Raw genomic sequence first — 26,000 nt, forward strand, 5'->3', positions numbered from 1 at the left:
AGACACGGTGGCACTGGTGTGGGTGCCGGGTGTGTGTGTTGGTCCCCAGGACTGCGGTGGCCGGCGCTGCACCCCTGAGCCGGGAGCATTGCACCGGTTGGGTGCACTCGGCCATGGAGAGTGACGCAGCCTTCTCTCAGCTCCTGCTTCTCCTGACATCACTCTGCAATGGCACATGTCATCGGCCTCATAAATATAAACTGTGGGTACCGGAGCCGTTCACATGCAGCCTCTCTGTTTCCAGGGCAACCCTGCTCGCTCAGCCTGCGCTGTCTCACCAGCTCACGCTCCGGCACACCGACTGTGCACCGAAATCTCCAGCAGCTTTTTCCCCGGCTCCCTGCGTGCCCCTGTTTTGAGTGTTGGGTTGAGCAGAGAAGGGGCAGCCGGGGGTGGATGTTTGCGCAGTGGTGTCCCAGTCCCCATGCGGCAGGGTGCTGGGCTCGCCTGGTTAGAGGTGTCTTGCTGGGGAGAGCTCGGTAGCGGTGCGCGCAGAGGGATCTCGCCCAGCAAATGACCCCTTTCTCTGTCCTGAAGCTCTTCTCCTATTTATAGCTTGCACAGCTATAAAAACCCTCCGAACCGCTCCCCGCTCCCCGGCGAGGCCTGCAAGGTGCTTTCCCACGGGTCCTGCTCCCCCGGCGGCACCCGCAGCACCCCCCAGCACCCCCTCTGGGGGGAGAGAGGGGGCACCCACCCAGAGGTGGGGTGCGCGTCTGGAGGGGTGCCGGTGCCCGTGCGTGCGCCCACGGCTGCAGCCGCGCACCCACCTGCGGGCTCTCAGCGGGGGATGCGGGCGGCCAGGCCGGGCGGAGCCGGGCAGGGCCCCCGCCCTCCCGGTAGCGGCGCGCCCGCCCCCGCCCCGCACGGTGCCGCCCCGCCATCGGCTCTCCCGGCCGCGCTCCGCGCTGGCGGCGGCTCCCCGGTGGCGGCGGGGCCCCATGGCCGGCGCGGTGCGGCCCCGGCCGCCGGGCAGCGCGGAGGGGCGGTGAGCCCGGCCCCGCGGAGCCCCGCGGCGGCGGCGGCCAGCGGCTCTCCCTGCGCGGCCGGCGGAGGCTATGCGCGGGGCATGATGATGATCGACACTCAGGTGAGTTGCGCGTTTCGCCCGTCGGCTTTGTCTCCCCGGAGCACTTTCACGGTGTCCCCCCTGAGCTCCGGTGCGCGGCTCGGGCTCGGTCCCCTTCAGCGCCCCGGCGGGAAGGGGCTCACGGCGGCCCACGCGTGCCCGCGACGGGGGACTAATGCGTGCGCGGTGCCAGGGGGCGGGTGGGCTCTGTCGGCGATTTCCTGGGGGTCTGTAGCCGCAGGTGCCGGTCCCTTGCTGCCTGCTGGCGTAGGGGGACATTGTACGTGCCAGCGATCCTGACCCCTGGTCTGCAGCGTGAGATTTGGCAAAGGAGAAACAGCAGACTTTGCGGAGGGGGGGAGAAATTTTAAATTTTTTTTTTGCTTTCTGTCTGCGTAATGTAGAAGTGGGGCTGAAGGATTGAGAACGAAAGCAAGACAGTTTGGGACAGGGTCTAGCTGCCGCTGCGATGCTGCAGCCGTTACTGAGCTGTGTGGCTGCTGGCAGGCTGCGAAGCTGCTGTGTGCGGTGCCAGCGAGCCAGGGCCGCAGCGCTTAGGCCAAGTGGCACCAGGAGGTCCCTTGTCTCTGCCTGGTGTGTTTATGAGGCTAAATGAAGCTAAATTGAGCTGAGGTGGACAAAAATCCTACCCATAAACCCACTGGTGCTTTTGAGGCAGAGGAGGATGAAGCAAAGGCGTGAAATTTGGGGGTCTCATCAGAATGTGGCTCTCTGGTCCTGATGCTCATCTGACTTTATACTTTCTGTTCCCCTTCTTGTGTTCCCTTCCTGACCCCAACCCTGGGAAGGGAAGGGGGGGTCTGTGCTGCTGCCCTTGTGGGGGCGGTGGGAAGGTAAATGGGCAGCGATGGCTCCTGTGGGCCCAAGAATGAATACAGGGAAGGGCTGATGCTGTGATGGAAAAATAGGCTGGGATCCATTTTTGGATTGGAAAACGCATGCCAGAGCCGCCTCCTGCACCCAGTGGGTCCATTTGGTCTGAGTCTCATTTGCCTTGATCCAGCCCTATTAAAAAAAAAAGCTAAATTAGCTCTATTGGGGGTGAGTGTGTGTGGCAGCAGCTAGTGACAGCGTGCGTGCATGCTGGGCTGTAGCATGTCTCTTTGAGAAAGGGGGTTGGCAACCAAAATACTGGGGTTTGGATCCTGACCCTGCCGAGGGTCAAGAACAAGAGTACTCTGTCACCATGGCTGTGGACTGGGGTGAATAATTTTGCTGGGAGATCCAGAAAATTATAGGTGTAAAGCTGTGTAGAAAAAATGTCCAGACCTCAGTTTCCCTTCCTTGTTGGGGAATGCACGTTGCAATTCCTATGGAGCGCTTTGTATTAAGGTCTCAAATTTAGCCTTCCTGTTGCTTTTTATACTTACCCTCATTTTACGTATGGGTAAACTGAGGCACGTAGAGGTATTTGTTACAAGGCTAGGATCCTGCGTGGTTGGTAGTAAGGTGGAGAGCATAGGTTAGTTAGAAGTCCTGATCTGCCTACTTGTCTTGCTCGAAGAGGAGGAGCCACGGTGCTGTTTAAGGGGTGCAATTCATTGAAGTCCCATCGTTTGTGACTACCAGTTAAGAGGAATTTCCAGCTGCACCCGCAGCCGCACCCTGCCAGTTCTTATGGCTGTACAGCTACATTTTTCATGCCTCATAAATGTGTCTCTCCCTGGTTGCTAAGGGAAAGACCCACACAAACAACTGGGAAAACTGAGTTGCTGCAAAGTAAATAAGCTGAGCAAACAAGGAGATTTTTTTTCATCTCTGATCTAATTGCTGCAGGTGTGTTGTTCAGGGTGTCATGACATGTGAAAGCAAAGGTTCATGTGCAAGGCTGAATTTCAGCCTTTAAAACTGAAACCTGCACGTGAGCTGAGTCAAAAGGTGGCTTCCATCCTGAACCACACTCCCAGACTGTCCCCTCTCCCCCTTGCTGGCCGTTTGGGCTGGAGAAGGGAGCAGATGGTGGACAAGCAGTCTTGGGGCTGGCTGAGGGCAGGATGCTGAGAGCCCGAGGCAAGCAGGGCTGGACCTGAATTTGTTTCTGTCTCTGTCATCTGCTCTGAGGCAGAGAAGGGACCTGTGTCTGAAGTGACTCCAATGGCCAGGAGTTAACTCTCGGTGGTGCTTTGCCACGAGTAGGAGGGCAAGTTGGCAACAAGTGACAGCAAGCGAGAGTCCAGCTGGCAGTAGGGTCTGGGAGGAAGCGGGTGGAGAGATGCAAAGTCCCTCCTCAGCGTGGTTCAGCTGCTCCATCTGGAGCTCCCACTCATGCAAGTGTGTATGTGCCCGCAAATAGGGCTGATCAGACGTGAACAGAGGATGCAGCGACTGCTGTGGGCTCCAGAATAAATCTCTGGGATACTGTAATGATTTGACATCCTGTAGCTCAGTGCAATTTATCTTTGGGGTCAGTTTGCTTTGAGGTGGCTCTTTATGTGAAGAAAGCCGGGGCCTTTCAGGAGTTTGTTTATTCCGAGCATCTTTGGAGTTGTGTTTTTCAGTTCCTTGCAGTGTTTTCACTGTGGCATTCCCTACATGGTGCCTGGCTACTGGACTTCGAGAAGCAGGAGTCCTGATCTTGCGTGGCAATCTTAAAAGCAATCTGCGCTATCCATCAACGCTCGTTTTGCTTCTGATACCTTTCCCATTGCTATAGCAACACATGTCTCACGGAGGATGCCAGCACTCTTTCCAGGCGGTGTATGCAGAGAAACTGCTTCACCTGCCACCAAACCGCGATCACTTGTGGAGCTGGGGTGGCTAATTGGCAACTACCCACAGCTGCTGGGGCTGGAGGTGCAGAGAAGCTGCTATTAGCTCCCTCGGGCTGACCCTGCTCTCCCAGGTGGCCCCACTACCTGGAGTTTCCCTGGGATATCATGGTGACAAAGTACATGTGGTATCTAATGCCAGAATCTGGGATTTCTCTCCAAAGGAGAAGCTTGGCATGGTGTCAGCTGTCTCGCCAAGGCTTGGTGGGTGTTAGGGAAGTTTGCCTTTTTCTTCCTCCCCTCGCCTGTAGAGAGGCTGGAAGGTGTGCTTCACCTGCAGGGTGCTGATGGAGGAAAGGGGTTGTTTGCCTGCTTTTGCCAAGTGAGCTTGCCTCTTCTTCCATCTCCTTCACGGATTGTGGTCACTAAATGGGCTCTGGGGCACTCTCTTGTTCTGCTCCGCCTCCCCATCCTGCTGTCCTTAGCTCTTCTGTGCAAACCAGAGGCTGTCCCCAGTCATTCAGCTGCGGGTAGCCATCAGGACTGCTGCAGGGTTGCCTTCCCACTCCAGTGATGCTTGCTGCTGCCTCCGTGCCTGTCTTGGTGCTGGTCGGGGATGCGTTTCGCATACTGTTGTGAGCGGTATAAGCCTGTGCGAATGCCTTGTGTGGGCAGGCCATGGCCTGTCCGGCTGCTCGGGGCCGAGCGGGGCTGTGCAGCAGATGGCACTGTTGTTTTCCCTATGAGCGATTGGGTTTTGCCTTCATCAGTGCTCAGAAGGGTCAGTGGTGATGGGAGCCGGGGCATGGCAGGCGCCCGGCTCTCTTGGAAAGCAGCGCTCGCCAATCTGGGCTCCACTGCGGGAGCAGATCTGCTCAGCGGAGCTTGGTGTTTGCGTCTTGCTGACCGAGGAGGAGCTGTGTTTGACTCCTTGGTGATGACTAATATGAGCCAGCTCCATCCTTGGTGACCTGAGGTCCGATCCCAAGGCCACCGTGGGCCTGCTGTTAGACCTCAGCAAGACCATGTCAATCACTGTGTCCCTCCTATAAAAAGAAAACCCTGATCCCTTTTGTGCTTGTTCCCACTGTCACCAGCCAACCCATCCCCCAGCTTTCCCTAGTGCTCAGTAAACAACAGGCAAACCCGTGACCTTTCCATCAGTAGTGGTTGGGAGAAGTGCCTTTGCTGCTTTCCAGGCTGCCACATCTGTGCTCTTTGTGTTGGTATAGTAGTATTTAAATACGTGCGTGGGGCAGTGTGGTTGAACATGCTCTGTTGATGGCCCTGTGGCTGGAGTCGCCATGGCAGCCGCTGGCAGGCAGCTGTTTGGGTGCTGAGCTGCCCCACGTCTCCCAGATGTCCAGTGTGCTCTGCCTGGGGCCAGCCCCTGGCTGCTGCGGGATCCGCTGGCAGCGGCAGAGCCTCCAGATGTTAGCAGGTTTCCCTGCTGGGACTGCCCGAGTCCAGCCTGCGTGACCTGTAGTGAGGGTTCACCCATCCGTTTTCCTTGGGGATTTGCATTTCAGATGGCTTGATTTCTTGGGGCCCTTTTGGCTCCCAAGTCACCCCGGCTGCGCCTGCGCATTTGCCCTTGGCCCGCTGCCCCTCGCCACCCAGCGCTCTTGGAGCAGGCTCTCTGCGGGGTATCTCTGCGGATATTCGCTTTCTCCACCGATTTTCCCCTGCATTGCAAGTTTTGGCCGTGGGTCAAAGACAATGTTTGTAGACATGAGCTGACGTCAAAGGCAGCTTGGTGGTGGCGTGCTGGGGCATCACAGGCTTCCAGGACAGAGTTTCTGCTCCCTCGAGGCCCGGGAACGCAGCGGGAGTTCATCCTCTGCAAAGATTTACAGCCCCTGGGTTCACTGAGCTGTGCTCTGGCATGACCCTGCAGGCTCCTGCCCTCCTGCGCTTGGGGCTAGTGAACATTGCATGGTCCCTGGAGTAGCTGTAGCTACAATACAATGTCCTTCACCGCTCTGTGGAGAGAAATTTCAAAGATGGGGGGAAGGAAGGAAAGAAGCAAGGCGAGGGGGATGGGGTGAAGGAAGGGGCACAGCAGTGCCCTGATGGGTTGCTCGCCTGCTGCAGCTCAGAGAGGGTGGAGAAGCCTTCCCTTGGTCTGTCATGCTGCTGTGTAGGATCTGGAGAAAATCAGCGAGGCTTTAGATGTGGCGCCAGAGCTCTGGGATGTCAGGGCATCCCAGATAAGGCTCCACAGCTCCCTGTAGGGTCTAGAAAAGAAAGGGAGGAGGGGGGAGAGACAATGGGCGAGGTGTGGTGTAGATATTGACTGCTGCAGGCTGACTGGTGCTGTTGGGAGGGATCACTTGTGTGGCTGGAGAAGCACTCCTGGTGTTACCAGAGCAGGGGATGTGCGGCTGGGGGACAGGTCGCTGGCACAGCCTAAAGGCAGTGCGGTGCCCGGGATTCATGATGTGGCCATGTGAACCTGTTTGCAGCCTCCCCGAAGGCACGTGCTGGCTGATATTACCCTGAAAACTGTGTCTGGCTTGCACCCTTGTGGGTTTCTCAGGACATCCGCTGTTCCTTTTCATCTTTCCTCCTCCATATTGCCCCAATCTGTTTCCCACTCCCTTGCTATAAACTCCCTGCCCGGCCTGAAGGCAGGAAGCAAACACTGCAAAGGCCACGGTCAGCACAAAAGGAGCCCGCCTGGCTCCGTGCGGGCCATCGGCACGGGATGGGGAGGTCAGGGTCACTTCACAGGGCAGCCCGTAGGCCCCTTTGAAATCTTTGGCAGACGCCCTGCCCTGGTCTTTTGGCCCCGCTATCTCCCTCTCACAGCGGATTTCTCACCATGTGTTTCCTGCCCATCCTGCTCGGTGCCGTGTCCCATGCGGTCATGGCTCTTCGCCTCCCTGGAGGAGACAGCAATGGCGTGAAAAACGGCAATGGGTGGCGTGGCAAGGTCCAGGGCAGGAGGAAACACCCTGGTCAGGGTGGCTGCTGCTGCGTGTCCTGCTCCAAGTTACAGGAAACAGGAAAATAGTGTGCCCTTGGCTGCTTTCTAGTCCCTCTCCAAAGAGGCTCGGCAGCCCCAGCGGGAGGGCCAGTGATCAGGTCTGCCGGGAGGGGATGGAGGAGTCTCTCACAGCAAATGCGAAGGCATTGGCTGGACCTGGAAAACCTGTGCAGACCTGGAAAACCATTGCTGCCTGAGCTGTGGGGTGTCTGCGGGGCAGATCTGGTGGGTGCACACTGGGAGAGGGCAGCTGGTCTGTGTGGAGGCTGGAGGAGCAGGGGGTGTCCTTTCTCTGGGCGGCTTTTTTCTTGGGAAAAGTCCCGCGTTAGCTGCCCCGTGCTCAGCAGGCCAAGGGGAGCACAAGTCTCCTCCTCATACAAATGCTGAGGGCTTGCGGTTGTTTAAGGGCCCTGTTTTGCTTGGCAGAGGTTGAAAGTCCCAGCAGGCTTCAAACCCTCCCGTTCAGCATTTCCATGGTGACAGGCAGGCGCTTCTGGTGGCTGTGCTGTCCTCAGTGGCACCAAAATAACGAGGCTGGTACAAGCGCTGTGCCTTGGTGTGCAAGCCGGAGCCTGTGGCCCCACAGCCTTGTCCCAGTATTGGGATACACTCCTTCCCCAGTGCTCATGGAGCGCAGTTCTGTTTTGGGATATGCACTGAGAGGAGGAAGGGTTTTGTTTAGGAGAGCTGTGCCTGGCCTCCTGCTCCGTCACTGCGCGTGGCACCGATGGGGAAGCCTGCAGCGTCATGTCCCCTGACAAAGAGCTCAGCCTGTGCCTCTGCATTCATAACCCGCTGTGGAAAATATTAGGCCTGGAAACTTGCAATGCTGTGTGAATAACTAATTAATGGGAAGGGAAGATGACTGATTAATGCTTCCACGATCCGGGGAAGGTGCATTTCCGCTGGTGGAAAGGCATTTATCTCCCTCCTTCCACAGCACAGAACCTCCTCCTCAGGCTAACCGCTGCAGATATCCTGACCGTGCCGTTTGGAGGAGATCTGGGCCCGAAGGGCTTTTAGTCAGATGAGGCATCAGCCAGGGGTCTGCGTCTTGCACAGTGGCACAGTCCTTCCTGTGGCACTTGGAGGGAGGGCTGGCCGCAGGGCCCACGGCTGCTCCGGTCTCCGTCCCTGCGTGTGGCTCAGCGACGTTTTCGTGGGGCTCACCGGAACACGGAGGCTTCTCGTACGGAAATGCAGTGGAGTTCTGGGGTACCGGGGGCTGGGTGGGAAACTGGGATTGTACGTCCTCTACGAGCTTGATTTATTTATTTCTTTTCACACTGGCTGTTTTTTCAAACTAGGGGAGACGGGTACAATCTTGAAACATTTTGTAAATAGAAGTATTCTGAAATAATCCTTTCTCCCTAGGAAGTCAGAGTGAAATTCACATTCTTCTGTGAAATGTTTATATATTTTGGCCAAAGCAGTGTATCTTTTGCTGGGCAACATCTGTAAGTATGACCAGGGTGGTAATAATTAGAAGAGATCGAAATGCAATGATACCTGTCAATATTTCGGGGGCCAAGTCTTGTAAGTTTTCATGTGTGGGCACCATTTTCCTGTGCAAGGCCTCCTAGCTCCTTCGCGCTCTGGCCAGTGACCTGCAGCCGAAGCACGTGTTTCTTGGCAGGATCCAAAGTGTCTTTGCGGGGGCCACCACCGACACTGCGCCTGCCGCTGCAGGTGTCGCAGCCCCGCTTTTGGGGAATTCGCCCAGCACCTACCGGAGCCAGGCGCTGCACTGGGTGGCTCTAACTGCTTATACAACTCCCCTTTGTGCTGTTCCCAGGGCTGCTTGAAAGGGTGTTTAGTTAATAGGATTATAAAGCTTTCCTGTCGTTAGGCAACGGAAATCAATGGTGGGCCTCCAGGGCTGAGTTTCATCCGATTTGCAGCGCAGTCACTAGATGGCTGTGCTGGGTGTGCGGCAAGACTGGTCCTACCTCCTGTGCGGTGTGCTGCTCTGCTGGGGCCTGCTGCAAATGCAGAGGATGCTCTCGGTCTGCCGGTGCCAGCCACGTGTTTCTCCTGCTGCAAAGGGTCTGGGACCACACGGGTGGTCAGGATGCTAACGCAGCCCGGCAGTGCGGGCCGCACGTCCCAAAGCGCTGGACGGTGTTTCCCAGCTTCCACGTCCGCTGCTGGGCTGGTGCGGGAGACCCAAGCGTTTTCCCTTTCTGCAGCCAAAAATGGTGGCTTGGCCTAAAAGCTGAGAGCAGGCACTGCTCTGCAACGCCTGAGGGGGCTTCTCTCTCCTCTCTGCTGTAAGAAAGCATCTGGAGACAGCAGGTTGGTAGGATGGCTCATTAATCTGTGCAATGCGAAGTGAGCTCAGAGCTCGCTGTCCCCAAAATGCAGCAGGCTCCCAGCCCCCAGGGGCTGCAGAGCTGGCAGGGGATGGGGCCGGGGGGGTGCAGCCCCCTGCATGGCAGGCTGCACGTCTGTGCTGTGCGGGGGCCAGGCCTGGGAAAGCTGAGCTCCGACTGCAGCCCTCGGGGAGGTCAGGGAAGGGCCTCTGCACGCTCTGGACTGTGTCCACCAAAGCTGACAGCCTTCGGGTTTGGTCAGTCCCGCCCTGCCGTGTCCTTGCCCCCCTCACCCTCCCGCGAGGCGGGATCCAGGCTGAAATGCCTCTCCTGCTCTGACCCGGGGCCATGCCTCTTGGGAGAGGTGGGCCAAAGGCATTGGCTGCCCTTGCAGCCGAGGAAGCAATGTCGAACCATTCACTGTCATAACAGGAGGATGGGGAGCTGCCGAATGGGAATCCTGAAGGAAACTTCCAGGAAAGTCAACCTGCTTCAGGAATCTGTCCATGCAACAAGTGTTTCCCATCCCCCTGGCTAACACAAGCTAGTGGAGAGGGGACAGCACATGGTGGAAACTTCTTTAAACCCTGCAAAGCAAGCATGAAGGGGGAGGATCGTGAGAGTCTTCGGCTTAGTGCATAGGGCTGGAGACCTCCGAGCTGCCACAGGCGTGTCTCTTATCTCTCTCAGCCTGCGGTTCGTTGTCTGCCGAGTGACACCGAGCAGTGATGTGGATCTGCAGATAACCTCTTGGTCATGTGTTATGTAGGCTAAAGTATGCATGAGGAGCTGAGAGCGTTTTAGACCCCATGGCACGGCGTCCTGTAGACGAGAGCAGGCTCCAGGGATGAGGGCACAAGAACCTCCTCCTTCGGGTTTGTTTAAGCTTCAGCTACACTCTGGAAAATACGCTGAAGGGAACAACCCTGCCCAGTGCAGGAGGCTCAGCCAGGTGCGTGAATTAGTGGATGCTCTTGTCTCTGGTAAATGCCCCAGGTAGTGTGTTGTGCTGTACAACACATCCGTGTGCCCTCTCTTTGCATGCGGGGCTGGATGCATGCAGACATATGCCTGGAGAGGTGCCCCGGCCTTGCTGCCAGCCTGGTCTCTCACCGCAGACGGCTGCTGCTGTGGTCTGGTTGGCAGGTGGAATAAACCCTTGCAGAGAGATTATAATTGTTAACGGCGGGGATTGTCACGGCTTGCCGGTACCCTCAGCTCTGTTTCCCCCAGCACTTTTCTCCTCTCCAGCAAAGAGTTTGTTTGCGGTGGGAAGTGCCTAGCCATGCTGCCAGTCCAGTGCGGGGACAGCTGAGCTCTAATGTGCCCTGCACTGTGCCTGCCCAGGTCCCAGTGCGATGGCTGGCTGCACTGCCAGGGCATGGTCCGGAGCTGGCCCTAGAGGAGGCACGGTGTGCTGGTCTTTGGGAGCTTATTCTTGGCCCTGTTCTCTCTTAAAATCTGTTTGTGCTGGAGTGCTGTGGCCTCCTGACGGGCAGGTATTTTGGGAGATGATGGGGCTTTTCCTCATGTTTGGAGCTGGCAGGGAACAGCTGTAAAGGGCACGTGGCAGTTTGTGGCATCTTGCCACGCCGGTACCTCTGCAGCCCTCAGCTCCTAAGCCTGCCATGTATGCCCGGCCTGAGGAGCTGGGCACCCGTGCATGAACGCAGTCATCCCAACAAAATACACACAAAGAAAAAAGAAAAAAAAAAAAAAAAAAAAGGTGCAGGCCTTGTGCCAGGGATTTCCCTGCCTGAGCGCTGTGCCCAGGTCCTTCTGGCAGCACAGAGTGGGTGCGTGTGGGATGGGGAGGCTAAGGGGATGTTAAATGGCCTCAGTCTAGCAGGAAACCAAGATTATTTTTGTGGTGTGGATGGTGGGGGCAGCTGTGAACTGCAGGAGTTACATGGTGGCTGTCCTGCTTGTCCTCCAGCAGCGTCGTGGTACAGGGTGCTGGTGCCACTTGGGGCAAGAGGGGTTGGGGAGCTGCTCCGGGATGTCTGCCCAGGGATGGGGTCCTTCCTCCACCTGGTGCACGGGCAGTAGCGCAGTGGTTGGAGTGGCGGGCACCCCTCCTTGGGCAGCTCTGCCCACCCTGGACTCCCCAGCCCTGTGCAGCTGGGGCTGCTGCATTAGTGCCCCCGGCCTGGGCTCTGTCCCCACCTCCGGTGGGAGGGCGGTTATGGAAACTCAATAAACTGTTGCCATGACAGCCTTGAGCTCAGCTCCCTCCCGATGCCGTACCCACCGTGACAGCTCGATGTTACCAGCTCCTGTGGGACTGATTTCAACAGGATAAAGCGCTTTCAGCATGGGATGAGGCAGCTGGATCACAAGCGGCAGAGCCCTTTTATCCTGGCGATGCAGGGAAACAGTCTCAGAAGCAGAAAGGAGGCGTGTGGGTACCTCACGGTCCCTCTCCTGTGGTGGAGAGGTGGTCCTCGGTCTCATTTGCATCCTCTCGCAGCCCCATCAGCTGCACCTCTGGTCTCCGTTGCTGCAGTGACCGTCTCCATGGAGACCAGTCCAGCACAGCCGCATCATGGGACCACAGAGGGGGAAGCGGTGGGGAAGCGTCCCCACCCCATGGGGACGTGATGGCTCCCAGGGTGCGCTCTCGGCCCCCAGGGGAGCGTGAAAATTGAAATACCTCCAGTGGCAAATGTGTGGAGGAATCCCAAGAAAACTAATTGGTTTTCCCCCAACTCCCCCTTTAATGCTTGTTGGTTTTCACTTTGCATTGGTAATTGCTGCTCTGCACCTATTAAAAGGCTGTCTCATGCTTCGCGCGGGCTTGATTGCAAATTAATTTTGCATACATATCTATTCTGGGGAGCATGGGAATTTATTCGTCTCACGATGCTGAATGCCAGTCGGGCTTTCCAGAGACATGAGGTGCAGCACAGGCTGTGGCCATTATTGGGAGTAACTTTGAGGGAACGAGGGCAGCTTCTTCAAATTAATGCCTAAAAACAAGGGTGCAGTTACAAATCAATGGGGTTTGTTCTCATCGCTCATTTGTGACAAGACAGACAGATTTCGAATGGGATATACAGAAGCACCCATGAGCTTAGATACCAAGGTGCCTTTGATTTTCACAGGGAAATAGGTGTCCTACCTGCTCATGGTCTCCTGGAAGTCCCACCAGGCATCCACCTTCACGTCCGCGCCTGTTTCTGGCTCTCTAAATCTACCCGTAGGCTTTTTTTAAGTGCCAGATTCCTTCAGAGGGATGCCATCAGGTTGGGATTTCTGTGTTTTCAAAAGCAGATTTCCTCTTTCTATTACTGATAACTATCAAAGGGGAAGAGCTGTTGGGATTTTCCATTTGCCTTTCACTCGTGCTTTGTTTCCTCTTTGCCTTTCTGTCAGCCTCACGCAGTGAAAATAAACCAGTCAGTTTTGAGTCGTTTCTCTTCAAGTACAGCATTCTTGTGCATGTACAGGATGCAGCGATGTTTGGGCTTGCGGACAACACATGGAGTTGCAATTTCCTTTGAAAAACAAACTCGCCATTGTTATTTCTGTGGAATTTCTTTAATTTTGTGAAAGTCTTTGATGCTTGACTGCATCAAGCATTGGAGTCAGCCTTCCTTAGGTGGGCCTTTGTCCTTGCGAGTCACTTGGTGTAAGGAATGGCCAACGTGGTGAGAGAGGTTGGTCACCAGTTCTCGGAGCGCTCTGAATGTTTACGCTGTAGCAGCTAGGCTGGGTACTGAGATCCTCCAGTGCGTGAGTCTGTCCCTGAAGCCTGCATCCACCTGTGCAGAGGCTCAGCTGTGGTCCGTCACAGTGTGCCCAAAATTACGTGCTTGCAGGGTAGCGGAGGCTCTTCGGACCTTAAGGAACGGTTGCACTTCCCAGTGCAGGAGTTGGTATCTCCCTGGGCGGCAGTGGAGCAGTTTGGAGTTGGATGCACCCGGCCCAGGGATTGCAATTTCTTTGCCCTGCAGTTGCTCTGTTCCTGCCAAGACTGTTACTGGAAAACAGTGTTTTTCCAGTAATGGTTGCTAAGCAGTGAGGTCTCATGATGGGCTTTATCTGCTCAGCTGTATCTGCAGGAAACAATAAACCTCCAGTGCAAAATGAAATGGGGAAGAATCGGTGGCTGTGCTGGGGCTCCCCTGTCTGCCAGAAGTGGCCGCTGGGGTAAGGTGATACCAGGGGGAGACTTCTCCTCCACCCCTCGCAGGGCTTCCCCGCTCCTTGGGCTGGCGCCTGCTGCCGTTGGGCTCCAGCAGTGTTAGTCCTGTGCTTGGGGGCATGGCTCTTCTGTTACCCATGCGGCGGTATGTTTAAGGTGCTCGGCTGCTGTTGCTGGAGGATCTGGGATCGTAGCACGGTTTCCACTCGTGCCAGCCAGACTGGAGGAGGAGTAGGATGAGGCTGTCGTTCAAATATCTGCGTAGGATCGGCCTGTCTGGGCTGGCTTGCTGGGGGAATCTTCACCTTGTACTTCTGCTGAAAATCTCCCAATGGGAAATTTTTCAAAACCACTTTGCTGCTTTCTGTTGAAGGACCGTTACGTTCCCTAGGGACTTATGCAGGTGTCTGGGGAGACTGGTGGGTGGACGTGCACGAGCTGGCCCCTGGTGAGGAGGGGAAGGTTTCATGCTGTCCCTGGGACTGTGCGAATGCCCACAACATCTGGCTGGTTACCTCTGGCTGAAGCCTTCCACACACAGCAACTCTCGCGTCCCGTCAGCCCCCGCGTGTCCCGCTGCTGTTGGTTTGAGATGGTTCTCTGGAGCTGCTCTTCTTTCATCCAGCCTCTTGCTGCTGCTCTGCCTGGCACCTCTCCTGGGACTCTGCACTTGTTTTGCTTTCCTGCACGGTCTGCCTGTGTGGCTTGTGACTTTTCCAGAAGGGTGATCCCCTTGGCATCTTTACGGCTGCCTGGTGGGAGATCGCTGGGCTCTGGGGACCAGCAGGGCAGACTGAGCCCCTGACAGAAGTGTGTACTTTGGGGTACCTCTGCCCTCTATCCCTTGCTGTTACCGTGAGGTCTGGGGGAGCCCTGCAGACCCAGGCACCAGCAGATGATGGGGCTCCTATACCTCCACACCACCTTTGCAGACTCTCCTGTTCCTGTGGGAAAGATTAGCTGCCGAACAGGATGATAAGTGGGTTCCTGGGGATGGTGGCCCTTGGAGATTCTGGCACAGAGTGCCACAGATTTCATCTGTGTCCTTCTCAGGGTGTTGGTGCAATCCCAGCTGGCCAGCTTCTTACTGGAAAGTTGTTATTGGAAATCTGTGCTCTGCCGACCTGTTGTTGTGGGGAGGTGAGTAACCTGAGCTGGGGCTGAAGCACGGGTTTGAATCACCTTCTGTGGAACCAGAGCCATGGGTGCTGCCCGTGCTGGGGGCAAATTTCATTGCTGGTGATGGTAATTTGAAATGTGGGACTGCCCTCCATGGGAGTGCAGATTGTATTGACTCACTAAGACATCATTTACGTGGAGGGGCAGTGACTGGGGATGCCAGGGTGTTTCCTGGGCTGTGGCACTACCTCTCTGCCATGAAAAGAGCCAGACAGTCGCCAAAATGCTGTCAGCCAGAAGCTGGGAGATGGACCTGGAAATAGTGCTTTGTCTATGGACGTGCTGTAATTGCGACCTCCTTTCACTCCTCTGCTGCGAGGCCGTTCCCAGGGCTGCTGCAGTGCTGCCCTCTGCATCCTGTGCTGCTGCTCGCCTTGACCACGTGGTGCTTGGAACTTCTGTCTAATTTCCAGTTAAAAATTATTTATGGTGGGTTTATCCCTACCTGGTCACGTTCTAGGCTTGTCCACTAGTTCCCATTCCTGCAGCATATAAGCACTGGTTTTCTCACCCTTGCATTTCTCCTGGGAACGATGGGCTAGACCCCGCTGCAGTCCCACGCTCTGCCCCAGCGTGCTGGGCAGGTGCCCAGCTCTGACTGCGAGCGGCACGAAGGGTCCATGTGTGTGCGAGACCTGTGTGACCCCAGCGTCTCGGCCGGCTCTGGCTCCTGTGCGAATGACTCAGCCCAGACGGGGAGGCCAGGAGGATGCGGGGCTGGTGCTGGCTGGGCGCTGAGCAGGGCTCGCCAAGCCCAGCTTACCTAATGCCGCAGGAATGCCCGGCTCAGCAGGGCTCCTCGGCGCTGCTCTGAAACCCAGGCATGCCATGAGCTGGGCTTGTGGCCTCGGGCAGCGGCTGGGTTTGGGAAAGCCGGGACAGGGCTGCACCGTCCCGGAGCTTTGCCCTGCGTGCAGCAATGGGCAGCCCCAGAGCGGGACCCACTGCTGCCTGCAGACGTGGGAAACCACCCAGAAATGCCTCGAGTGGGGGCTGTTCCACCCCATTTATGCCATCCCTGCTGAGCCCAGCAAGAAGGGCAGCTGTAAGGGTGTAAGCTCCTGTCTGTTTGGGGGCAATGAGGAGTTCTTGTTGACTTGGCCTTGGCATTTTGTGTGGCCCCTCTGTTGGGTATTTAGGTGGCCCCAGTGACTCACCTCGCTGGGTGCAGCTTGATGAACCCACCAAACTGCTTCTCTCCTCTGCTGCCGCCCCCCCTGTAGAGAGACACCTGGGGTGCTTCTCCCAGTTATTAAGCCTGATCTCTGGAGCTGATGAGGGTGAGAAAATGGCCCATGGACTTGGCCCCGGGTTTATTCTTGTTAGTGAGAGCAATAAAGTCTGTGCGATGTGCGTGTGCAGGTGATGCACATGTTGCTCCATGTCAACTCTCATCCTACTGCTGGTGCAAATTCTGCAGAAAGATGCTTTTTGTAGCAAAACCACTCCATTTTGTGCCATACTTCCTTTAGCAAAACTCCGTTTCAGAGCTGCAGGCTCTCTCTGGTGGAAAAGGCAGCTGGTGCCATGCTCACCTGGGCAAAACTTTCCACGCAGAACTGATCGGCAAACAAAAGAATCACCAATATTCACTGCCTTTTAGTGCCACGCTGTATTTTTAGTGCCATAAGGTTCCCAAGCACTCTCTGGATGTGAATTATTTAAGCCCTACTGTGGTCCTTGGAGTACAGGAAGGCACTGAGCTGAAACTGCCTCCGATGATGGAACGCGGGGATGGGAGAGGAGAAGGAAAGAAAAGGGGAGGCTCTAGCTCCGATCATTCATGCTCTCTGTCTCACACCCTCTCATCCTTCCAGCTCTGCTTGTTTGTCGGCCACAACAGCCAGAGGGAAATGCTGTAGCTGCTGCAGACACAGTTTGATCATAATCAGAAATCCACAGCAGGCAGGACCTGTTGTGTCTCTGAGACAATGCACGGGGTTTGCGAGTGCCATGCATGTAGATGAGGCTGAAAACCTCACGCCAGTGCAAAGCAGCAGCTGGAGCCAGCACCGAGATTTCCCTGAAAGAAAGGAGAGGCAGGGGGAAGGCAGCGTGCCGTGGCATGCTCGCAGAGGGCTGTTTCACCGACCTCAGGAGCATCGCCGGCTACACACACACGCGCACACACACAGACAGGCGCACTTGCTCACACACGCGCACACACAGCCTCTTGGTGCAGCTCCTCGCAGCTCTTTGATTTGCAAGGAAGGAAATAAGACCTCTTAGAGCAGCAGAGGCAGCAGCTGTTGGCAAGATGTGCTGACAAAATTGAGCAGGGAGAGGTCTCCAATCTGTTTCGCTGCCTGGGCTGGACTTGCTCTTGGAAGAGGAGCGGCAGAGGAGAGAGAGGAGAATGAGCAGCCCCTCCATCCCCGGGAAGATGGAGGCAAAACCTTTGTTCAACGTGCAGAAGGCTCTGGTGCAGCCTGTGCAGATGTGCATGTTGGATATCCCCCTGAGCGTGCAGGACGATGATGTAAGTAGAAGGCAAGCGAGCAGCCAGCCCGTTTTCGGCTCCAGGGACGGGGTGGGTGTGCAAGGGGCAGCGAGGTGCCGTGACCCCACCCCGGCGCTATCCGGGGGTGGTGAACTTCTGGCAAAGTTAAAGATGCCAAGAGCTGGCACCGCCTCCAGATGTGACTGTTTCCTCTCTGAAGCGTTGTATTTTGAGGCAGACCATGTCTTGCACCTGCCAAATCCAGGGTACCAAAATGAAAGGAGGAGTTTGGGAGGGAGGGGAAGCCTTCCTATATGGAACAAGACTTGTGTTGTTTCTCGGTGCAAAAGGGAGTGTTTGCTGTGTGTGTCCTGGCTCTGCCGCGCTGGGGTGGCTGATGGGTGTGAAAACCCAGGAGGCAGCGATGGGCTGCGGAGCTCAACTCTGCCTTCACACACCTTGGTGGCTGCCCTGCCCCGGTCCTGCCGTCCGTGTGGGCATCGATCCTGCCCTCTCGCTCTGCTGCTGCGCTGCAGCTGCAACGAGGTGCAGGGTTTGGTCTATGATGCAAAAATTGGTGTTGGTTGCAGCACTGAGGCGGAGGTTTCCTGATGTGCTCGGGTCAGGGGATTCCTGGTGAGGGCTGCCCTTGTCACCTTAACTCTGCCCCTCGCAGAAATACACCACCAATCTGATGGTGCAAGAAGGGACCCTGAGATAAAGCTTTTAGAGAACCAGAAATAGGGGCAATGCGTTCCCGAGGTGGTGGGTGGTGAGTGGTTGGTGTCCTGCCTGTGCAAGGGTTTTGAATGTGATCCAGGTGCTGTTAAAATTTGAGGCAAAACTTCCTTTGATTTTGGAGCAGGGAAAGCCCATGTTCTTGCTGTGTGTACTCAGTATTTGTACTGTCACTGCAGGAGCCTTAAATCTGAATTTTCTTGACGGCAAACGATTAATATGTCATGGTTAATGTTATCTTGTCTTCTACGTTGTGCGTGTTTAAAGAGGTGAAACGATGGTACAGAAATGAGCTTTCTTCCCTTGAAAGAAGGAGGACTTTCCTGCAGGGTGATGTATTGGATCTCGGCAGGGGCGGGAAGCCCCAGCCCCGGCTCAGCAGCCGTAAGTGTCTCTGCAGGGACAGGGGACTTGCAGGGAGCCTCCTATATTTAGAAACACCTCAGGGCTTTGCCGGGATCTGCTGTGTTGCTGCACTAATGAGGATACCTCTGATGGACACTGCAGAGCTGGTGGGGTGTGCCGGGGGTGGGAGATGCTCCCCGAAAGCGCGGGAGCCTCCTGCAGCATGCGTGGGAAGGAGAGGGGGCAGGCGGGTGCTGGGAGGCGGCTGGAGCATGGGATGAAGCGGGTGAACCAGCGGCTGGATGCTTTATTCTCATTTAGCTTGCTTTTCAAGCAGCAGATTTCTCAAGGCTTACGCTGTGTGATACCCATTCCTGCTCAGCAGTGCAATCTGGCGCTGGATTTCCCTGCGGCCCGTGGTGCGGCGCGGGGGATCCTCAGGGTTTGCCCGACACAGGTGGAGGCTTGGAGGCTTCCCTGCCTGCAGAGGGGGAAGCCAGAGCTGGAGACCTGTGCTCACCCGGGCAGCGTCTGCCACTGGCCACGGGGGATGATGCCCTGGCCTGGGTTGCTTGGGAGTGATCTCCATTTGCCAATCTTATTCCTGGTTTGATTGCAGAAAAGAAAAATGATTTTTAAGGGGGATGTACACTGCATCAGAGGTGGGGTTTTTTTTGTTTTGTTTGGTTGGATGGGTTTTCAATGAGTCCCACTAACCCCTTGGCAGCTGCTGGGTCACGGCCAGTCCCGGGACCTGTGTCGTGGTGAGGCACTGGTCAGTAATCTGGCACATTGGGGTGTCCCCAGCCCTCGGGCCATCGCTGGGGCGTTAGCTCCATTGTGCAGGACGGAAAGGGTTAGAGCTTTCCTGTGGAAACTTGAACTGCCATGGGGCCAGGCTGGGAGTATGGTCTCCAGCATCCACATTTCCACTTAAACTGAGGCTCCGCGTGTGCTCTGTGTGTGTTTCCCAGCCATGGTCACCTACCCCAGCCCGGGGCTCCGCTGGTGCTTTCATACCCTGCCCTCTCCTGCACTGGGCAGAGCAGGATGGGACCCCCGGGGCGAGCATTGGCTGGCAGCACCCGTGAGCAGGAGGTGGATTAGGGACTGCTCCGCCTCTCCATGCTCAGGTGCTGCCGCTACCAGGCTGAGGATGCTCGCCCCATTCTCCTCTCCTGGAAGGTGGGGGCGTAGCATCTCACGCACCCCCGCAGAGCTGGCACCTCCCTCTACTGCAAAGCATGGACCAGCGGGATAATGCCACCGGGGAAGTCCCGAGTAGCATTTCTGTCTGGAGCATTGGGGAAACTCCTCTTTCTCAGATGAAAGGTTCCCCCAGCCAGGCAGGGTTTGGTGTCTCACGCCTACCCGCATGCCGGTACCTGCTCATCTCCCCGCCGTTGCTTCTGCCAGTCTGCGTGGGCATGGTGGAGGGAGCCGTGTTGGCATTTCCCCCTCTGTATCAGGACTTTCAGGCTCGCGAATTGTCTTTCTTCTTGGAGATGGCACAGCAGGTTGGGAAAAGTTTAGGAGCTGTGTTACATGAGGACCTTTGGGTGCTTGCACCCAAAGGAAGCTCTAATAAGACATGAGGGTCCAGAAATTGATTCAGCCAGGGAACCCTGCCTGCGCCACACTGGGCCGGCCTCAGCCCGGTGCTGCCTTCCTGACCCATTGCAAGTACGGGAGTGCTCGAGCAGGTCTGCGGGAGGCAGGGAAGAGAGAGAGAGAGGGTAAAACAAATCAGCTTCACAGGAATGGAGTCAGAGGTTTTCCCAGCACCATGGGTCTTGGCTGCATCAACCCCTGCCCCGAGTCCCGCTGCCCTTTGCAAAGGTGCTCTGGGGTGGCGGGTGTTCCTCTGCAGTTGAGTTGGCACTTTGCAACCTGCTCAGCCCCTTTCTGCCCTTTGCAAAAGGAGCCCCATCTTTCCAAAACACCCTGCAGCCCTTGTGGTGAGCCCTCCCTGCCCTCCTCTCCCCGTGGCTGGTACCACTACCAGAGGAGCTGTGCCATGTGCTGCCATGTGCTTGCGTGCCATGCTCTACGTCAGAGCCAGCTGTGCTTCCCGATCACTCAGAAACCTTCCTCCAGTCAGGACCCTGCTTGGTTTTGTGGGTGAGGATTCGGATAAGTATTTTGCATCTCCCCGAGTGGGAGTTGCCTTGCAGGCTCCTGTGGCAGCGAAGGGACAGGGTGGCAGAAGGAGAGGTGGAATGGAGGTGTTGCAGCGGGAGGAGGAGGGCGCAGCGGGACAGGATGTGCAGAGCAAAGCTGAAAGCTGTGGAAGCGGAGCTGTGCTCTGCTGCATCCCTGATTCCCATTGGCACCTGCTTTGATGTGGCCACATCTGGGCACCCTTGCATGTGCTCCTGCTGAGACCTGACATGCCTGGGTTGCTGTCAGGTCTCTGCCTTCCCCAGGAGACAAATCCTGCCATCTCTCTGGCCTGGATCTCCCGTGCCTGCAAGTCACGGTATGGAAATAACCTCAGCGGAGCTCTTCTGCAGGATCCTGTCTGTCAGTCTCCATCACCAGTTGGACCGTAGCTGTGGGAAGGTCTGGCTTGAAAAATGGGCTTTCTTCGTGCTGCAGATCCATTCCAGGCTGGGCTCCCAGGGGAGCAGGGCTTTAGCCTCGAAAAAGAGCAAGGGAGCCAGGCAAAGCCTAGAGCGGGGACATGAGACCCCAGCTCAAGCCTGTTCTCCCAGGACAGCAACTCTGTTGGGTCAACATCTCATACTCCTGGTTTTTAGGAAAACTGCCCTGCCCCAGCATGGAGCGGGACACCTTTGGGGAGTGTTTCACCAGCCGGCAGCAGACCGTTGGAGGTGATGGAGAGATGTGGGCTGCTTGTCCCTGTGTTCACTGGGTGGTCAGCTGGAAAGGGAACAACCCCCACAAGGCTACCCACAGCATGGTGGTTCGTGTGGGGCAGAGGAGGCTCTCGTTTCTGACTCCCTTGCTAGCTTTCGATGGGGCTGTCAATCCCTCTCTTTCATAACTCAGCCACAGCAGTTGCAAAATTTCCCAGGGTACCTTTCTTGCTATTATGGGTAGGGATTTCCAAAGCTTTGCTAATAAAAGAGCAACAATTTCTATATCTGGGAAATGAGGAAATCAATGAACGGACTGTTGCAAGTGATATAACGGCTTTTTGTGGCATCTCGGGCAGCTCCCTAATGTGATGGAGCTTGATGGCACGCTGTTTTACCAGCTTAATTGGCAATTTCCGCTCCCTGCGAGTGGGAGCCGTAGGGCTGGGAGGGACAGTGAGCTGATGTCCCGCGGTGGTGGGTGCTGCTGCCCGGGCCCATTTCGCACAGTCCTGGTGCATCCTTCCTGCCCAGCGGGTCGGTCGTGCGTCCCAGGGCATCCCAGGCTAGTACTGCGCAGCTGACCCAGCCCTGCGTCATGGGAAAAATCACTGGGAAGTACCCTCTTGTCGCAATGTCCAGTAAATGGCAAGTCAGAGGGGAACGCAGCGCAGCCTTTGGTCTGCTCCAGCCCAGCCGTGTCTGAGCTGGTCACTTAATGCAGCTCTACAGAGTGAGAAGGAAAGAGAAACGATCAGGTGAAATTCTCAGTGTCCTGCTTAGGCACTTGCATCCTCCGGAGCCCGTCCTGGAGATCTGCCCCCCTTTGCCTCCTTCCTTTCTCCTCTCTGACGTCCTAGTAAGTGCAGTAGGTTTGACTTCAAAGTGGTTAGCAAATATTTTCCACTCCAGTGGGCTAATTAGTTAAATTACATTTCACATGCTAATTTATTCCTCTAATATTATTTTTTTCCCAGTGTACCAGAATACAGGAGAGAAGATAAAAGCTTAGTTTGACCTTAGAGCCAGGCTCAGAGGAGCTGGAGATGGGAACAAACGATTATTTCCCAGGTTTGCTGTAGCACAGGCTTATTCCCTGCCGCATTCGAGATCTCATTCAGTTGAGCTTTAAGTGTTTTAGCTGACTGCAACCTGGGCATCTTGGGTGAAATGTTGTCCTCTGGCACGTAGAAGAAAAACTTCCGATCAGCAGTAACGAGCTACTAATTTCCAGCTTTGTTGTTCCTGTCTGCAGCACAGGTATCACCTTGGAGTCCTGCGTAAATGGCAACTAATTAATCCTCCTGGGAGTGGGTGGGAAGGGTGTTACTTCCCACGCACCAAGGGGTGAAGGGACCTGCTCAGGCAATGGGCACCAGAGCCAGCCTTGGGCTTCAGTCCGGCATTCGATGGTCGTGTCCCACAGCGGGGATGACGGCTGCCCTGTTGATGGCACTGAAAAGGGACTGGAAATGCACCTTCCTCGCCAGGCTTGGAAGGCTGAATCCCCAGGACCGGGAGGCAGACACTTCCCCCGTGCTGGGTCAGTGGGGCTCAGCTTCCTCCCGGGGGATGCACGTGGGGCACGGACGCAGCGGGTGCCTTCGGGTGATGGGGTGAGTTGGTGAGCGGGGTGGGTTGCTCGGTGTGAAATCTTCTTGTCCCGCTGTTAAACGCTTGCTGGCAGCTGAGCTCTGCCGGGGCCAAGACGCTTGACATCTCCTGCTGCCCCGACAGCATCCCTCCGCTCCCTCGGTGCGGCTCTGCCAGCCTGTGTGCGGTGGGGGTGGAAAGGCTTCACCGAGAGCCAAGCGGAGCCGGGGAGTTGGTGCTTGCGTCGATCGCAGGTTGAAGCCACGCACCAAGCGTTGGGGTGAAGCTGCAAACAGCCCTGCAATGAATCAAACTCTGTTGTGTTTATATCAAAGGCTGTTTCTTTTCCACTGCCTGCGTATGGTAGATGTTATCGAGAGGAAGGAGCTGAAAATGAGCGCTGGGACTGTTTCCTGACCACAATTACAGTCAAAACCAACAAATCCCTCCATCCCTGCTCTTGGCCAAGCTCTCCTTTTCCTTGGGGCAAATGGTCACTTGGTTTCTTTGGAGAAAACTAGAAACTATGGGAAGTGTCACCCAGGTTGAATTCTCATCTGTAAGGGCAGAAATTCAGGAGCGTGCTGTAAAGTCTTGGGATTTCTGGGAACTGCCCCAGCAAGGCTGAGGACTGAGCCCATCCGACACCTCGTGTGCATGTACAGGGCAGCTTCGAGCCTGTTCATGGCTCCCTCATTAGTGCTGTGAGGTGCTGCCACAGCCGCCCACGGCAGCCTGCGTAACCCTTCTGCCACGTCCGTACCTCCGTGCTGGTTTTATCAGTCCTGGGGGAGGGTATCGAACCAGTGCCCCAGGAGCTCGCTAAACCCCAAGAGCTGCAAATGTGAGTGTGCGAGGTGATGAGTGCTCTTGGATGCAGCTTTGGCTGGCCGGTGGCACGGGCAGTGTCTGCGAGTGGCTGTCCCAGGAACTTTCGGGGTGGTTGTAGTCCCCACTTCCAGCCCTTGGTGAGGCTGTGGAGGGGGAACGGTTGGTGTGATAAGCTGAGCATTTACACTGGCTTAAAGGGATGGGGAAAAGGGTCACTGACTGCTGCTACGTTTGGTTCACTGGTACTGAAGCGTCCAGAGTCTTCACTTCTGCTTGTGCATATGTTCACCAACCGAATAAACAAGTGAAATACAGCCATGGGAGTGCCAGGCCAGTAATATCAGGGTTACACTTTAAATAAGCAGTTAGCAGGGCTGTGTTGGTGCAGCCAGGCAGACGAGGGTTGCCAAAGCGAAATGAAAACCCAGACCTCTGGAGCCTCGACCGGTGTCTGACACAGCTCCCTGGGGTACAGCCTGCCCAAGGCTTTGTCATTACAGCCCAAATACGATCGCCTCTGGCAAGTCCCAGTTGCAGATTTTGAGATGTCTGGTGGTCACCAAGCATCCGTGCTTGGCCCACATGTAGCTGGCAGGTTGGGCTTGTCAAGCCAGTGGCATCTGGGGTTGTTTAGTCTGGAGAAAAGGAGGCTGAGGGGAGACCTTATCACGCTCTACAACTACCTGAAAGGAGGGTGTAGTGAGGGGGGAGGTCAGTCTCTTCTCCCAAGTAACAAGCGATAGGACAAGAGGAAATGGCCTCAAGTTGCACCAGGGGAAGTTTAGGGATGTGTATTAGGGCGAAATGGTTATCAAATGTTGGAACAGGCTGCCCAGGGAAGGCATTGAGTCACCATCCCTGGGGGGATTTACAAGATGAGTAGACGTGCTGAGGAACATGGTTTAGTGGTGGTTCTGTCAGTGTTAGGTTAATGGTTGGACTCGATGATCTTAAAGGTCCCTTTAAACCTAGATGATTCTGTGATTCTGTCTCCAGGCAGCTGCCTTGCGTGTGCTGCCGCGCTGGGTGCTCGCCAGCGCTCCGTGGCTGCAGGGGCAGGAATCGCCCAACCAACTCTTGCTACCACACTGATGGAGTGATCGGTGCAATTAAAGCAACGCTAATTCTCCATCTATTGCAAGTGCAGAAGGAGCTGACGTTTCCAGTAATTGTTCGATTGATCTGTTTTCAGTATATCTTTATAAGTGGCCTGGCTGGATCTGTGCTTGCTAGCACTAGCTGCGTGTCAGAAACTGCAAAGAAAATTAGGTAAAATACTGTGTGCTCTATCCTCTACTGGTGTAAATCAAGGCAAACCCACCAATTTTGGTGGTGTTACCACCTATCTCCAGCTAAGGATGTGAACTGATGTTCGAGGTGACATCCTAGAGTGTTTCTCTGTTGCTTTGCTCTTCCTCCCCATCCTTCAGCACCAGCTGAAATCTGAGGGCGAGCAAGAGCTTGCTCCTCTTGCAGCTTTTCCTCTGTAGACACGTATCTCCAAGAGGTACAGCCTCTGCCCCTTGCGTTTTCCCTTTCTCAAGTGAAATGGGATCCCTTCTCTGTGCTTTAGGCTTTCTCACTCTCTGCTCTCATTTTTCATCCTGATGATACCATGGGGACCCTCGAACTCGGCAGAGCGTTTTTCGTGGCTCCAGGCGCCGCTGAGGCAGATGCACGGTCGGGTCCCGGTGCCCACGTGTGGCTGTCGTTGGCTCCATCCCTGCACCCGGGGGCTGGGCATCCCGATGGACGGCAGATCGGCAGCGGGCTGCAGAGCAGCTGCCTCCTGACGGTTTGATTCAATAAGGGCCCGTCAATACAATTTGCTGTCATCTGTCACTTGGGGCTCAGAGCAGCGCCTGCAGAAGCAGCTGTTGCGGGAGCGTGCTGCGAGGGCTGCCAGTGCTGCTCAGTGCCCACGTGTGCTCAAATAAGGCAAGTCCGGTTTACTGACCGGTTTGGCACGTTACAGGCAATCAAAGGCGGGTTGCGATGCCCTCGCAGGGTCTTTTCAAGAGCACGGGGCACTGTGGCCCTGGCTATCCTGCCCTCCCTAAGCAGAGGTCATGGGTCGGTGGGTGTGGGTGTCTCCTGCCTCCCAGCGCGGCCCCATCCCTCCTCTGCCCAGCTTCCATGCAGCGTCCTGCAGCAGGGCTGGCCCGGGGATGAGGCTGTCATCAATACAGCCACTTGATTTGGAGTATGCCAGCTGCAAACACAGGGGAAATGGAAGTTTTGCCCCATTCACAGCCACAAATGTGGCAGTAGAGCATGGATGTAGCCCTGGGTATCTCCCATCCAGGGGCTCCATCAGAGCTGGCCCTATTTCAGCAGCAAACGGTGAGCCCTGGGGCCGTGCTGCAGCTGAGACAGCCAGGAGTGGCACTACTGAAGCAGAGGTGTGCCCTGTCTGCGCTTGACGCGCAGTTAAATGCCTTGAGCTGGACCCTGCCTGCCTTCAGATGTGGCTGCTGCCGCAGACGCGGGTGGCACCGCTCCTTGCTGACATAAGCTCCGCTCCTGCGGTCCGTGGTGCTGCTGAAGTGTCCTCAGGTCAGCAAACAGGTGGTGCATGGCTGCTCCTTGGCCAGCACTGACATGCCTTGGGGCTTTCAGCACCTCTCCAAAGCCAATGCGTGGCTCCAGCGGATCCACTGACCCTCGCTGTGCCCTCACTGTCCCTATGCGTAAAACAGCAGTTTTGTTTTATTTAATCATCTCCAAGCACAGGTGGGTGCTGCTGTTGTATTCAGATAGGGCTGAACTCAGCTGTGTGAGCTTCAAATAATGCTAAAGAACTACCCTG

General features: G+C 56.0%; 1 protein-coding gene across 1 annotated transcript in view; it reads left to right on the forward strand.

Annotated features, from left to right (window-relative positions):
- The first annotated feature begins 870 nt into the window (after positions 1-870).
- Positions 871-26,000, forward strand: part of RALGDS (ral guanine nucleotide dissociation stimulator) — a 64,754-nt gene continuing 39,624 nt past the window's right edge. The window contains exon 1 of the mRNA XM_074609034.1: positions 871-1,090. Within this exon, the coding sequence (XP_074465135.1) occupies positions 1,070-1,090 (21 nt within the window). The 5' untranslated portion in view covers positions 871-1,069. The remainder of the gene's footprint in view (positions 1,091-26,000) is intronic.

Source organism: Larus michahellis, chromosome 15 (assembly GCF_964199755.1).
Source record: "Larus michahellis chromosome 15, bLarMic1.1, whole genome shotgun sequence".
Classification (NCBI taxonomy): domain Eukaryota; kingdom Metazoa; phylum Chordata; class Aves; order Charadriiformes; family Laridae; genus Larus; species Larus michahellis.